This window comes from Hyla sarda, chromosome 2, assembly GCF_029499605.1.
Source record: "Hyla sarda isolate aHylSar1 chromosome 2, aHylSar1.hap1, whole genome shotgun sequence".
Lineage (NCBI taxonomy): Eukaryota > Metazoa > Chordata > Amphibia > Anura > Hylidae > Hyla > Hyla sarda.
In genome coordinates this window covers 88,390,096-88,405,071 of record NC_079190.1, presented here as the reverse complement: position 1 = coordinate 88,405,071, position 14,976 = coordinate 88,390,096, and the positions used below count along the sequence as shown (strand labels likewise).

Genomic DNA, 14,976 nt, shown 5'->3' with positions numbered 1-14,976 from the left:
ATCCAGGAATTTGTTTTTATATATATATATCAACTGTCTCCAGAAAGTTAAACAGATTTGTAAATTACTTCTATAAAAAAGATCTTCATCCTTTCAGTACTTATAAGCTTCGAAAGTTAAGGTTGTTCTTTTCTGTCTAAATCCTCTCAGATGACACCTGTCTCGGGAAACGCCCAGTTTAGAAGCAAATCCCCAGAGCAAACCTCTTCTAAACTGGGCGTTTCCCGAGACAGGTGTAATCAGAGAGCACTTAGACAGAAAAGAACAACCTTAACTTCAGAAGCTCATAAGTACTGAAAGGATGAAGATTTTTTAATAGAAGTAATTTACAAATCTGTTTATTTTCTGGAGCCAGTTGATATGTATAAAAATGTTTTTTCCTGGAAAACCCCTTTAATATCTGATAGATAACTATAGATCGGAATGCCATTTTTTCTTGCGTACCTTGATGTAATGTATTCCTGGTCACCAAAAGCCCGCCATTAAAGTGGTACTCCGCTGCTCAGCATTTGGAACAAACTGTTCTGAATGCCGGAGCCGGGAGCTTGTGACGTCATACCCCCACCCCCTCATGATGTCACGCCCGCCCCCTCTATGCAAGTCTATGGGAGGGGGCGTGACGGTAGTCACGCCCCCTCCCATAGACTTGAATTGAGGGGGTGGTGCATAACGGCGTGAGAGGGCGGGGCTATGATGTCATGAGGCGTTCAGAACAGTTTGTTCCAAATGCTGAGCAGCAGAGTACCACTTTAAATTCTCACCAAATTCCCTCTTACCTTTTAATGAATGCCATATCCTATATATGCATACAGTGAATTTAATATATATACTATCATGAATGTAAATAGGCACACAACACTTGAATATAATGGCCTCACTTATCAATCCATAATTTTATCTGATTAAAGAAGTTGATGGGAGGTACCCCCGGCTACAAAGACTGAGTATGTATGGGTATAAATGGTTTCACCATGCCTAGAGAGCTGTTAGCCACAAATAATCATGGCCGTATCCCTGAGGACAGTAACTCAAGAGACTGGAAAGGATTTCTTTGTTTTATATGAATCAGCTGGAAAACGTTCTCAAATGTTCTGGCCTGAGGATACATTTGTTGTTGAGAAGACGGCTCTATAGGTAAGGACGCCCAAGGTAACAAGAGGTTTCTGAATTCTTGGATGGAGAAAACAATGAATTTACAATTTGTCAATAAAAAGAGCGGTTCTGTCAAACGTCCCATGGAAATTAATATAAAATGCAGTTAATAAACCTTGAATGTGGCTCATGGGTGGACTTACGTTGTCTATTCTTTATCAAAGATTTATTTTATATTTGTGATATAGTAATTTAAAGAGAAAGAATGTTGAGTTCCAAGCTTATGTTACTAGGAAGGAACAGGTAACTTTGGATACAGGAGGGAATATGTTGGCGCTGACCAGGAAGGAGTAGAGAGGAGCCAAGGTAAAATCCAACTCGTTTATTTTAGGACCAAGAGGCAATGTGTTTCGCTGCGCATGCGCAGCGAAACGCGTTGCCTCTTGGTCCTAAAATAAACGAGTTGGATTTTACCTTGGCTCCTCTCTACTCCTTCCTGGTCAGGGCCAACATGTTCCCACCTGTATCCGAAGTTACCTGTTCCTATCTACCTTAATTTCTGGGAAGGCTGAGGACCAGACCCTGTGTCCTCCTACGCTCATTCCATTGTTGTGTATGGCTTGACACAACCATCTGTTGTCAATTTCCCATTATTCTTCACCATAGGAGCGCCTTTTCCTTCTTTATTACAAAGCTTATGTTAAAGGAGTACAGTGGTCCCTCAACATGCGAAGGTAATCCATTCCAAATGAACCATGGTTTGTTGAAACCATCGTATGTTGAGGGATCCGTGCAATGTAAAGTATAGGAAGCTGTACTCTCCTGTCCCCGCCGCTTCGGACCCATCACCGCTGCCCTGGATGTCGCCCTCCATCGCTGTCCCCGGGGTGTCCCCGCCGCTCCGGACGTCTCCCTGCTTCGCGAGGATCCTCGCTCTCCGTCGCCTCCATCACATCGCTACGCACGCCGCTCCTATTGGATGACGGGACGGCGTGCGCGGCGACGTGATGACAACGAAGGAGAGCGCCGACGATGAAGGGATCCCGAAGAGGAGGCTCCGGAGCCCCGAGGACAGGTAGGAGACCATCACCGGAGCTCACGGGGCACCGTAAACAGCTATCCGACGGTAGCTGAAGCAGTCAGCGCTGCCGGATAGCCGTTTATGCAATGGCCCCGACATACAAAAGCATCGTATGTTGATGCTGCCTTCAACATGCGATGACCATCGTATGTTGTAATTATCGTATGTCGGGGCCATCGTAAGTCGGTGGAAAACTTTTTTTTTAATCAACTGATGCCAGAAAGTTAAACAGATTTGTAATTTACTTCTATTTAAAAAAAATCTTAGGCTAGGTTGACATCACGATTTAACCATTCGATTATCGGACCGTAAAAATCGGACAAAAAAAGTATACAGTCGTATGTGAAAATTTCTTTACTATCAGATTTTTTAAATCGTATCCAAAAATCGTACAGATAAAAATTCCATCCAATTTTCAATAAAAATCTGATCCTGTTTTTAAAATTAATATGTATGCCAATGGCAATAAAGTTAAGTTTATGTGTTTTGAAGTCTGATGCGCATGCCTACTAAAAAATCGTGTGCGATTAATCTGATAGAATCGCACAGTCACACGATTCCGTGCGATTTACATAGACATCAATAATAAAAAATTCAGACATGATTTTGATCAGATTTAGAATCTGGATGAAAAATCGTGGTCTACCACGATTTCTCTTCCGATCTTAAATCGTGCAAAATCGGATGTGGATCAAAACTGATGCATTTGTTGTCTATCATTAATGAATGGAAGTCAATGCAGATTTGTACCATTTTAAAGTTAAAAATCGGGAGAAGAAGTGGGATGGTAAAATCGTGATGTGCATGCACCCATAATCCTTCCAGTACTTATTAGCGGTTGTATACTACAGAGGAAATTCTTTTCTTTTTGGATTTCTTTTCTGTCTGACCACAGTGCTCTTTGCTGACACCTCTGTCCATGTCAGGAACTGTCCAGAGCAGGAGAAAATCCCCATAGCAAACATATGCTGCTCTGGACAGTTCCTAAAATGAACAGGTGTCAGCAGAGAGCACTGTGATTGTCACAGAAAAGAAATCCAAAAAGAAAAGAATTTCCTCAGTAATATACATCCGCTAATAAGTACTGGAAGGATTAAGATTTTTTTTTAATAGAAGTAATTTACAAATCTGTTTAACTTTCTGGCACCAGTTGATTTAAAAACAAATTTCCACTGGAGTACTCCTTTTAAAGGAATTTTAAGGGTGTATGTCCCCTGTACTTTAAACCCTGTACTTCTGATAGTGGACGTACCTGGTAACCCAGCTAACAGCATCTCAAAAAGTACCAATCTGTGTGTAATAAACATGACGCTCAGTGGAATGCCACTGCCTTGAAAAAGTAGGGGTGCTGGGAGTTGGACGCCCACCTATCGAAACTGATTGCCTGTAATCCTAAAGTGTGTTCCTCCATAAGCATGTTACTATCCACATATGGATATATGGACAAAACTTTGCATTAAAGTATGCATTTATTAGCACTAAATATAAAATATAAGGGCACTTTCATAATATGTCTGTAATTTGACAACACTTGGACCTCCCACTGAGATTACAACAGAAAGCAGAAAAACTCAGAGAGGTATCATGAATAACCCCTAAGAGTTAAAGGGGTACTCCCGTGGAAAACTTTTTTTTTTTTTAAATGTACTGGTGCCAGAAAGTTTAACAGATTTGTAAATTACTTCTATTAAAAAATCTTAATCCTTCCAGAACTTATTAGCTGCTGAATACTACAGAGGAAATTCTTTTATTTTTTAATTTATTTTTGTCTTGTCCACAGTGCTCTCTGCTGACACCTCTGTCCATGCCAGGAACTGTCCAGAGCAGTATAGGTTTCCTATGGGGATTTTCTCCTGCTCTAAACAGTTACTGATATGGGCATCAGGTGTCAGCAGAGAGCACTGTGGACAAGACAAAAAAGAAATTCAAAAATAAAAGAATTTCCTTTATAGCATACAGCTACTAATAAGTACTGGAAAGATTAAGATTTTTAAATAGAAGTAATTTACAAATCTGTTCAACTTTCTGGCACCAGTTCATTAAAAAAAAAAAGTTTTCCACCGGAGTATCCCTTTACCCCTGTTTTTCTGCTTTCTGTTGTAATCTCAGTGGGGGAGGTCCAAGTGTTGTCAAATTACAGACATAAAAATGCAGACATAATATGAAAGTGCCCTTATATTTTATATTTAGTGCTAATTAAAGAATTTCCTTTGTAGCATACAGCTGCTAATAAGTACTGGAAGGAGAAATATTTTTTAATAGAAGTAATTTACAAATCTGTTTAACTTTCTGGCACCAGTTGATTAAAATAAATAAATAAATAAAATAAAGTTTTCCACCGGAGTACCCCCTTTAAAGACCATTTTAGTTCTGCCTCATATGTATTCATTATGGTTGGCACTTGAATCCTAGCAACAGGGACAATACAGACACAGGCTCAGATTTACATTGTCAGGTTTTCAGAATCCGTATGCATTAGGGATTGTCTTTTATTTACTATGTCTACTTCTTGGTTAGTGTATTTGGTTGGTTTTGTCTAAAAAACTGACCACTTGTTGCACTGGGAGGGGAAAAAAAAAGGTCTAGAGGACAACGCCATGTGTAATCCTGCGGGAGACTGGTTCGGGGTTCCCACTTTTAGGGGTTACCCCAATAGTAAAACTTTCACCTGGTAGTTTTTTTGTTCCAGGCTTATCACCACACTTCTAGGGGTGCAATGCAGGTGGCTAGCCGCACCAGAGACCAGTCCAGAATTCAGAAGGGGAACCCGTTGTAAACCATACCAATAAAAGGAAAAAGGACCCAGGTTTGGCGCTGTCAAATCATCAGGAGATTTTCAAAAGTATATACAAGCCATATTTGCCATTTTGATATAACCTATCACAATAAATACAGATTTAATCTACTTTCAAAAGCCTCCTGGTGATATGGCAGCGCCAAACCTGCATCTTTTTATTGGTAGACTTAAAAGTTGGTCAGCTATGTGCACGGTAGCTGCACCAAAACTGAAGAAAACCCTTAGTAAATATTTCTGGTCATGTGAAAGAAAAAACGCAGGACACTACCTTATAGGGTTTCTGAGCTGCTTTGTCGAAACACTTGATAAAACTTGATTAACAAAAACTTGATAAAAACATGCTAGTAATGCAAAAAACCTACAAAAAGTGTTAGTATTCTGGTAAGTAAATCTGGACCTCAGTAATTGTTTTACATTATATTTACAGAATTTACAGTATTAGCTTTGATACACTGCCTTTTTCTTTTTATTTGGAAATGGCACTAAAATGAACACAGTTTGAATTGTTTTGGTGCAGGAAAAACGTGAATTTTTAACTACAGAAAGTCTGATGCAATTTTAACCCATGTGGTCATAGTCTTTGAGGTGAAAACGCTGATTATTACATTTATTTTTAGTGTGGATGATCTAAACCCACACGGAGTGACAACATATAGTAACAGAGGACATTGGTAATGAGGCTTTTTTTGTATGAGTAGAGTCAGACCCTCTGTTTTGTTACATTTGGACACATTTTCTTATTCTCAGTATTTCCATCTATTTTATAGAAAAGCTCAGTACTAATGTGGCTTCTCTGCGGATTGTGTATTTTCAGAGAACAGGGAAACTGGAAGGCATTATAAGGGTCTATTCACACGGGCGGAATTTCCGCTTCCAATGAAAGCCCAATAGATTTTTATGGGATTCCACACGTTTGAATTTCCGCATGTGGAATTCCCACACAAATTCTGCACCAATTCCACACAAAATCCGCACAAGTCAAAAACTACCCAAGGAGCAGAAGTGGAATTTATGCGGAAATTCCGCCCGTGTGAATACACCCTAAGGGGGAAATTTATCAAAACCTGTGCAAAGGAAAAGTTGCTTAGCTGCCCATAGCAACCAATCAGATCGCTTCTTTCATTTTGCAGAGGCCTTGTTAAAAATGAAAGACGCACAGGTTTTGATAAATCTCCCCATAAGTGTCTGAAATAAAGCATCTAGTAAGCAAGAAAACAAAACTTTCATGTTTTTTTTTTTTACTTTTAAGAAACGTTTTAAATCTATAAAAATTAGGTAAAATATGAACATATGTTTATAAAACACTTTATACTACAGATTTTGGCAATGTCAATACTTATATGTGACTATACAAAATAAAAAAAAATAATAATCTACATGTGGGCAGGATGAAAACAGCTGTCTGATTGGTTCAATGGGTGACCCACTTTTTCTTGCACTATTAGTTGTCAGCCAATCAGATGCCGGAGTTTGGCGTTCAGTTCCCTCTCCTTGGCCAGCAGTTCTCCGCTGTGCTTTTTGAAGGCCTCAAACTCTCGCTTAAGTTGCTCCAGCTCTTTTTCACCATCTGCCAGTCTTGTATTAAGCTCCACAATTCTGGCATCAGCATCTACAGCAGTAACATCTCTCCGATAGCGCTCTTCTGCCTCCCGGTGTGCCTTCTCCGCACTCTGCAGACGCAGTGTAATCTCAGCGACTTCTTTCTGGCGCTCTTGTAGAGTACGCCCTCGCTCCATGCACAGCTGTAGGAGGTCCTGCTTCTCTTTATTCAATTCAGCCATCTTTCTTTCAGCTTCTTTTTGCTCCGTTTTGTGTATCTCCTCTAAGTGGCACAGCTCCTCCTGTAGGTGGTGGCATGTGTCCTCTGAAAGCTGAAAGTCAGATACAACAGATGATCAAGAAGTGACAATGTTTTACATTTTGTTTTGTACATTTAGTAAAAATATTTATACAGAAATGCAAGGATTAAAACCATGGTCCTAAAATGCTATTTTCTTGGTCCTTTGTTGGGTCTCGTGCACCTTGCACACTACAATATTCTAGTTCCTTAAAGGGGTATTCCGGTGCCCCATCGTTCGGAACGGGCGGTGGGGGGGGGTCGAGACATCATGGCCACGCCCCCTCAATGCAAGTCTATGGGAGGGGGCATGGCGACCGCCATGCCCCCTCCCATAAACTTGTATTGAGGGGGTGTGGTATGACATCACAAGGGGCGTGGAGCTTTGAACTCTGATGTGAACTTTGCCTTATAATGGGACAGTTCACAATTATCCAGCACTTTAATTTGGATGCTGTCACTGAGCTAGATCGTGGGATATATGCGAACACAGCTTAAGAGTTTGTTCACACGAGCAGATCCACAGCGTATTTTCCACTGTGGATCTGCCGCTGCATGGTGCCTTTACATGTGCCTGCTCGGAGCGACCCACTGAAGCGAGGTGCAGCTCATGCGCAGTGTACTCACACACATTGCGGCCGCTCCCCCTGCTCCATGAGCTAGGCCGAGAGCTGCCGCGATGTCCGAGTATACTGCGCATGCACGCGGCGACTTGCACATCACAGTGTCTGCTCAAAGCGACGTATTGCCACTCCGAGCATGCACATGTAAAGGCACCATGCAGCGGTCAATCAGCAGCGGGTTTCGCAGCGTAAAATACGCTGTGGATCGTACACAGATTTGATGCACAGGATTTACTTCAATTTAAACTGAATGGGGGAGATCAAAACCTGTCCAGAGGAAAAGTTGCTGAGTTGCCCATAGCAACCAGATTGCTTTTTTCATTTTCGAAAAGGCCTCTGAAAAATTAAAGAAGCGATCTGATTGGTTGCTATGGGCAACGCAGAAACTTTTCTTCTGGACAGGTTTTGACAAATCTCCCCCCAATGACTGAGCACAGCTTCTAATCTGCAGTTACAAATCCTGCGCATCAAATCTGCACAGGATCCTGTATGTGTGAACGTACCCTTAGAGCAAACAGCAGAGAAACCACCTATAACATTAAAGCGTTTCTATTACTTGCACCGCTGAGAATTTTTTTCCCCTATATATAGAGGCTTTGTGAAGATCAGCGCGGCCTTCCATCAGGATTCCCAGTCTCACTGCACGTCTACTACATAGAAACAAGTGACATGACGTGCAAAGAAAATAATTGCCGATGGCAGAAGACGGAAAATCTAATTTGTTTGTTACTTCCAGCTGGATGCCCTGTGGTCTTGGTAACACGATCTCAGCCACCAATCCATAAAACCCTCAGTAACCATTCACGTTATTTGTCGTGTGTCTGCCCGACAGCTTGTCAAAGGGGAGATATTGCTTTATCCTTAGCGTTTCAGATTCCACCCATGTGCCTCTATATGGAACTTTATTAACCCCTTAAGGACGCAGCGTTTTTCCGTTTTTTGCATTTTCAATTTTTCCTCATCACCTTCTAAAAATCATAACGCTTTCGATTTTGCACATACAATTCCATATGATGGCTTATTTTTTGCGCCACCAATTCTAATTTGCAGTGACATTACCAAAAAATCCACGGCGAAACGGAAAAAATTTTTTATTGTGCGACAAAATTGAAGAAAATTTTTCCTTTTATAAATTTTGGGGGCTTTCGTTTCTACGCAGTGCATTTTCAGTAAAAATGACACCTTATCTTTATTCTGTAGGTCCATATGACTAAAATGATACCATACTTATATAGGTTTGATTTTGTCGTACTTCTGAAAAAAAAATCTTCTGACCCCTATAACTTTTTTATTTTTCCGCGTACTGGCCGATATGAGAGCTCTTTTTTTGTGCCGTGTTCTGAAGTTTTTATCGGTACCATTTTTGTGTTAATCAGACTTTTTTATCGCTTTTTATTTTTTCATGATATAAAAAGTGACCAAAAATACGCTATTTTGGACTTTGGAATTTTTTTGCGTGTACGCCCTTGACAGAGCGGTTTAATTAACTATATATTTTTATAGTTCGGAAATTTCCGAACGCGGCGATACCACATATGTTTATTTTTATTTACAAAGTTTTTTTTTTTTTTATGGGAAAAGGGGGGTGATTCAAACTTTTATTAGGGAAGGGGTTAATGATCTTTATCTTTATTCACTTTTTTTTTTACAGTGCTATAGCTCCCATACGGGGCTAGAACACTGCACACACTGATCTCTTACCCTGATCCGTTTAAAGCCATAGCTTTGCATAGATCAGCGTAATAGGGGGTTGATTGCTCAAGCCTGTAGCTCAGGCTTGGAGCAATCAAACGCCTATCGGACGCGACGGAGCAAGGTAAGGGGGTCTCCGCTCATGTGCTAGCTGACTGGGAGATTGCGATATTCCCGATCAGCCCGACTGAGCTGCCGGGAAGCCTTTACTTTCGTTTTAGAAGCGGCGATCAACTTTGATCGCCGCATCTGAAGGGTTAATAGCGCGCGGCACAACGATCTGTGCCGCACGCTATTAGCCCAGGGTCCCGACTATCATAAGACCGACCCGGTATGACGCGGGGTCACGGCGTGACCCCGTTTTAAGGACCGGGTGCAGGGCGTACAGGTACGCCCTGCGTCTTTAAGAGTTTTTTTTAAGGGGTTAAATGGAAAACATTTTTTAAATCAACTGGTGCTAGAAAGTGAAACAGATTTGTAAATTACTTCTATTAAAAAAATCTTTATCCTTCAAGTACTTATCAGCTGCTGTATCCTACAGAGGAAATTCTTTTCTTTTGGGATTTCTCTTCTGTCACGACCACAGTGCTCTCTACTGACACCTCTGTCCATTTTAGGAACTGTCCAGAGCAGCATATGTTTGCTATGGGGATTTTCTCCTGCTCTGGACACTTCCTGACACTGACAGAGGTGTCAGCAGAGAGCACTGTGGACAGACAGAAAAGAAATCCAAAAAGAAAAGAATTTCCTCTGTAGTATACAGCTGCCAATACGTACTGGAAGGATTAAGATTTTGTAATAGAAGTCATTTACAAATCTGTTTAACTTTCTGGCACCAGTTGATAAAAAAAAAAAAAATAAAAAAAAAATGTTTCCACCAGAATACCCCTTTAATACATATACAGTCATGGCCGTAAATGTTGGCACCCCTGAAATTGTTCAAGAAAATGAAGTATTTCTCACAGAAAAGGATTGCAGTAACAAGTTTTGCTATACACGTTTATTCCCTTTGTGTGTATTGGAACTAAACCAAAAAATGGAGGGTAAAAAGCAAATTGGACATAATGTCACACCAAACTCCAAAAATGGTCTGGACAAAGACCAAGATAGAGCTTTTTGGTAAAGCACATCATTCTACTGTTTACCAAAAACGGAAATAGGCCTACAAAGAGGTATTAAAGATCTATCTCATGATCAAAAGTGCTTCTCTATGGGACACCAGGCACCTATGACAAGCACTGCTTCTCTTTGGGGCACCAGGCACCCATGGCCAGCACTGCATCTCTATGGGGCACCAGGCACCTATGGCCAGCACTGCTTCTCTATGGGGCACCAGGCACCTATGGCCAGCACTGCATCTCTATGGGGCACCAGGCACTCATGGCCAGCACTGCTTCTCTATGGGGCACCAGGCACCAATGGCCAGCACTACTTCTCTATGGGGCACCAGGCACCAATGGCCAGCACTGCATCTCTATGGGGCACCAGGCACCTATGGCCAGCACTGCATCTCTATAGGGCACCAGGCACTCGTGGCCAGCACTGCTTCTCTATGGGGCACCAGGCACCCATGGCCAGCACTACTTCTCTATGGGGCACCAGGCACCTATGGCCAGCACTGCTTCTCTATGGGGCACCAGGTACCTATGGCCAGCACTGCTTCTCTATGGGGCACCAGGTACTTATGGCCCGCACTGAATCTTTATGGGGCACAGGGCACCCATGGCCAGCACTGCATCTCTATGGGGCACCAGGCACCTATTGCCAGCACTGCATCTCTATGGGGCATAAGGCACCTATGGCCAGCACTGCATCTCTAGGGGGCACCTATAGCCAGCACCGCTTCTCTATGGGGCACCAGGTACCTATGGCCCGCACTGAATCTCTATGGGGCACAGGGCACCCATGGCCAGCACTGAATCTCTATGGGGCACCAGGCACCTATGGCCAGCACTGCATCTCTATGGAGCACCAGGCACTCATGGCCAGCACTGCTTCTCTATGGGGCACCAGGCACCCGGCACCCATGGCCAGCACTACTTCTCTATGGGGCACCAGGCACCCATGGCCAGCACTACTTCTCTATGGGGCACCAGGCACCTATGGCCAACACTGCTTCTCTATGGGGCACCAGGTACTTATGGCCAGCACTGCTTCTCTATGGGGCACCAGGTACGCATGGCCCACACTGCATCTCTATGGGGCACAGAGCACCCATGGCCAGCACTGAATCTCTACGGGGCACCAGGCACCTATGGCCAGCACTGCTTCTCTATGGGGCACCAGGCATCTATGGCCAGCACTGCATCTCTAGGGGGCACCTATAGCCAGCAATGCTTCTCTATGGGGCACCAGGTACCTATGGCCAGCACTGCTTCTCTATGGGGTACCAGGCACCTATGGCCAGCACTGCTTCTCTATGGGGCACCAGGCACCTATGGCTAGCACTGCATCTCTAGGGGGCACCAGGCATCTATGGCCAGCACTGCATCTCTAGGGGGCACCAGGCATCTATGGCCAGCACTGCATCTCTAGGGGGCACCAGGCATCTATGGCCAGCACTGCATTTCTAGGGGGCACCAGGCATCTATGGCCAGCACTACATCTCTATGGGGCACCAGGCACCTATGGCCAGCACTGCTTCTCTATGGGGCACCAGGCACCTATGGCCAGCACTGCTTCTCTATGGGGCACTAGGCGCCTATGGCCAGCACTGCATCTCTATGGGGCACCAGGCGCCTATGGCCAGCACTGCATCTCTATGGGGCACCAAGCACCTATGGCCAGCACTGCATCTCTATGAGGCACAAGGCACCTATGGCCCGCACTGCATCTCTATGGGGCACCAGGCATCTATGGCCAGCACTGCTTCTCTATGGGGCACCAGGTACCTATGGCCAGCACTGCTTCTCTATGGGGCACCAGGTACATATGGCCAGCGCTGCATCTCTATGGGGCACCAGGCACCTATGGCCAGCACTGCATCTCTATGGGGCACCAGGCACCTATGGCCAGCACTGCATCTCTATGGGGCACCAGGTACCTATGGCCAGCACTGCTTCTCTATGGGGCACCAGACACCTATGGCCAGCACTGTATCTCTATGGGGCACCAGCTACCTATGGCCAGCACTGCTTCTCTATGGGGCACCAGGTACCTATGGCCAGCACTGCATCTCTATGGGGCACCAGGCACCTATGACAAGCACTGCTTCTCTATGGGGCACCAGACACCTATGGCCAGCACTGTATCTCTATGGGGCACCAGGTACCTATGGCCAGCACTGCTTCTCTATGGGGCACCAGGTACCTATGGCCAGCACTGCATCTCTATGGGGCACCAGACACCTATGGCCAGCACTGCATCTCTATGGGGCACCAGGTACCTATGGCCAGCACTGCATCTCTATGGGGCACCAGACACCTATGGCCAGCACTGCATCTCTATGGGGCACCAGACACCTATGGCCAGCACTGCATCTCTATGGGGCACCAGGCACCTATGGCCAGCACTGCATCTCTATGGGGCACCAGGTACCTATGGCCAGCACTGCATCTCTATGGGGCACCAGACACCTATGGCCAGCACTGCATCTCTATGGGGCACCAGGCACCTATGGCCAGCACTGCATCTCTATGGGGCACCAGGTAACTATGGCCAGCACTGCATCTCTATGGGGCACCAGACACCTATGGCCAGCACTGCATCTCTATGGGGCACCAGGTACCTATGGCCAGCACTGCATCTCTATGGGGCACCAGACACCTATGGCCAGCACTGCATCTCTATGGGGCACCAGACACCTATGGCCAGCACTGCATCTCTATGGGGCACCAGGCACCTATGGCCAGCACTGCATCTCTATGGGGCACCAGGTACCTATGGCCAGCACTGCATCTCTATGGGGCACCAGACACCTATGGCCAGCACTGCATCTCTATGGGGCACCAGGCACCTATGGCCAGCACTGCATCTCTATGGGGCACCAGGTACCTATGGCCAGCACTGCATCTCTATGGGGCACCAGGCACCTATGACAAGCACTGCTTCTCTATGGGGCACCAGACACCTATGGCCAGCACTGTATCTCTATGGGGCACCAGGTACCTATGGCCAGCACTGCTTCTCTATGGGGCACCAGGTACCTATGGCCAGCACTGCATCTCTATGGGGCACCAGACACCTATGGCCAGCACTGCATCTCTATGGGGCACCAGGTACCTATGGCCAGCACTGCATCTCTATGGGGCACCAGGCACCTATGGCCAGCACTGCATCTCTATGGGGCACCAGACACACAGTACATCACGTGATATGGGTGACTCGCCTGCAGGCGCTGGGTGAGGACGCTGATGTCCCCGGCGCTGGCCTCGCTGATCCCCCTGAGCTCCTCCACCTCCGCCCGCCGCCTCTCCTCCGCCTCCCGGAGCTCGTCCCGCTTCCTCTCCTCCGCCTCCCGGAGCTCGGTCACAGCCGCCTGTAGCTGGGCTCGTAGGTCCTGGACGTTCCGCTCCTTCTCCAGCAGCTCCGGGTCCGTCCCCTCCCGCAGCCGCTCACACTCCGCCCGCAGCTTCTCGTTCTGCCGCTTGTACTCGTCTTTGAAGCGGATCATGTCCTGGTGATTGGCGGCCAGGATCCCGAACCTCTCCTCCAGCTGCTCCCCCCGCCTCCTCTCCGCGGTCAGCTGTCCCTCGGTGTCCGCGCTCCGTTTCTCCAGCTCCCGGTTGTCCCTCTCCAGGTCCTGACACCGGAGCAGCGAGTCATCCGCCCGCCGCTTCAACAGGCAGATGAGCTGGGACTGCTCGTCCAGCCGGGACCGCAACATCCCCATCTCCGTCTTCTCATCCCACAGCGGGGAGCTGACACCGCGCACCGAATCCCCGGACTCCCCCGGCATCCCGTACACTGCTTCTAGGCCAGGCCACACGGGTCTCCATGGTAACCGCGTTGTTGGTTGTTATGGGCGGTGCTAAGTCTCTAGAAACAATCAGGGCAGGATCCAATCAGATCTAAACCTGCGTTGATAAAATGAAAGCAGGGATTTCATTGGCAGCTATGAGCACTTGTTCTTTTTAGTGATTTTTATCAAAACTTGTGGACAGGAAGTCACCCATAGCAACCAATTTCAGTTTTTAAAAAAGGCCACTAAAAAAGTGAAAGCTGGAATCTGATTGGCTGCTATGGACAACTACATCACTTCTCTACACAGGCTTTTATAAATCTCTCTCAATTGTCTCCAGAGGTTCTCATACAGGATGCCCTATAGAGGAACAGATAGTCACACTAGGCAAGCAAATCATTCCTTGTGGGATTTCTGCAGTGTGAACAGGCCCTAAAGAAATCTTATCTCCAGACAATAGAAATATTCCTGATAGCAATTGGATTTTAAAATCTGCAGTATGCCAATATATGTCGCAGATTTCCACATTGAAATCAACAGGGAAGGTAAAATCCACCCCAAATCTGCAACAAAATCTGGACAGATAGATTTAGAGCACATTTACCCTAAGGCTAGGTTCAGACTACGGAATCTCCTTGCAGAAAATTTCTGTCTGGAGACTCCGAGTGCGGCCAGCGCACACTGCAATGTGTTCCGCGCAGATTTCCGCCTGAAGAAAGAACACCGCCATTCTTCAGGCGGAAATTTCCAAGCGGATTTTCCATTCACAAATTCCGCTTCACAAATTCCGAAAAATTCCAGTTGGAAATACTGTTGCAGCAGACTCCCATTCTTTTCAATAGGATTCTGCTGCACCGTGCACACAGCGGAATTTTTTGCTATAAAAAATCTGCAGCGGAAATTGGGTTTTCAGCCTCTGCAGAAAGAGTTTAGATGTTAATTCTCTCTGCTGAA

General features: G+C 45.6%; 1 protein-coding gene across 1 annotated transcript; it reads right to left on the bottom strand.

The window, feature by feature from the left end:
• Window positions 1-5,403: 5,403 nt before the first annotated feature.
• CCDC89 (coiled-coil domain containing 89) lies at window positions 5,404-14,163 on the bottom strand. Its single transcript, XM_056560382.1, has 2 exons — window positions 13,450-14,163; window positions 5,404-6,841 (listed from the first exon to the last, which is right to left on the bottom strand). The coding sequence occupies exons 1-2, from the start codon at window positions 14,017-14,019 to the stop codon at window positions 6,419-6,421; spliced, it is 993 nt and encodes a 330-aa protein (XP_056416357.1). The 5' UTR covers window positions 14,020-14,163; the 3' UTR covers window positions 5,404-6,418.
• Window positions 14,164-14,976: the final 813 nt, after the last annotated feature.

Bases quoted from the DNA above. Each gene is read 5' to 3' on its own strand.
- CCDC89 (XM_056560382.1), bottom strand. From the start codon at position 14,019: ATGCCGGGGGAGTCCGGGGATTCGGTGCGCGGTGTCAGCTCCCCGCTG. The intron at 6,842-13,449 runs GCGAGTCACCCA...TCTGACTTTCAG, and splicing joins TCCTCACCCAGCGCCTGCAG to CTTTCAGAGGACACATGCCA.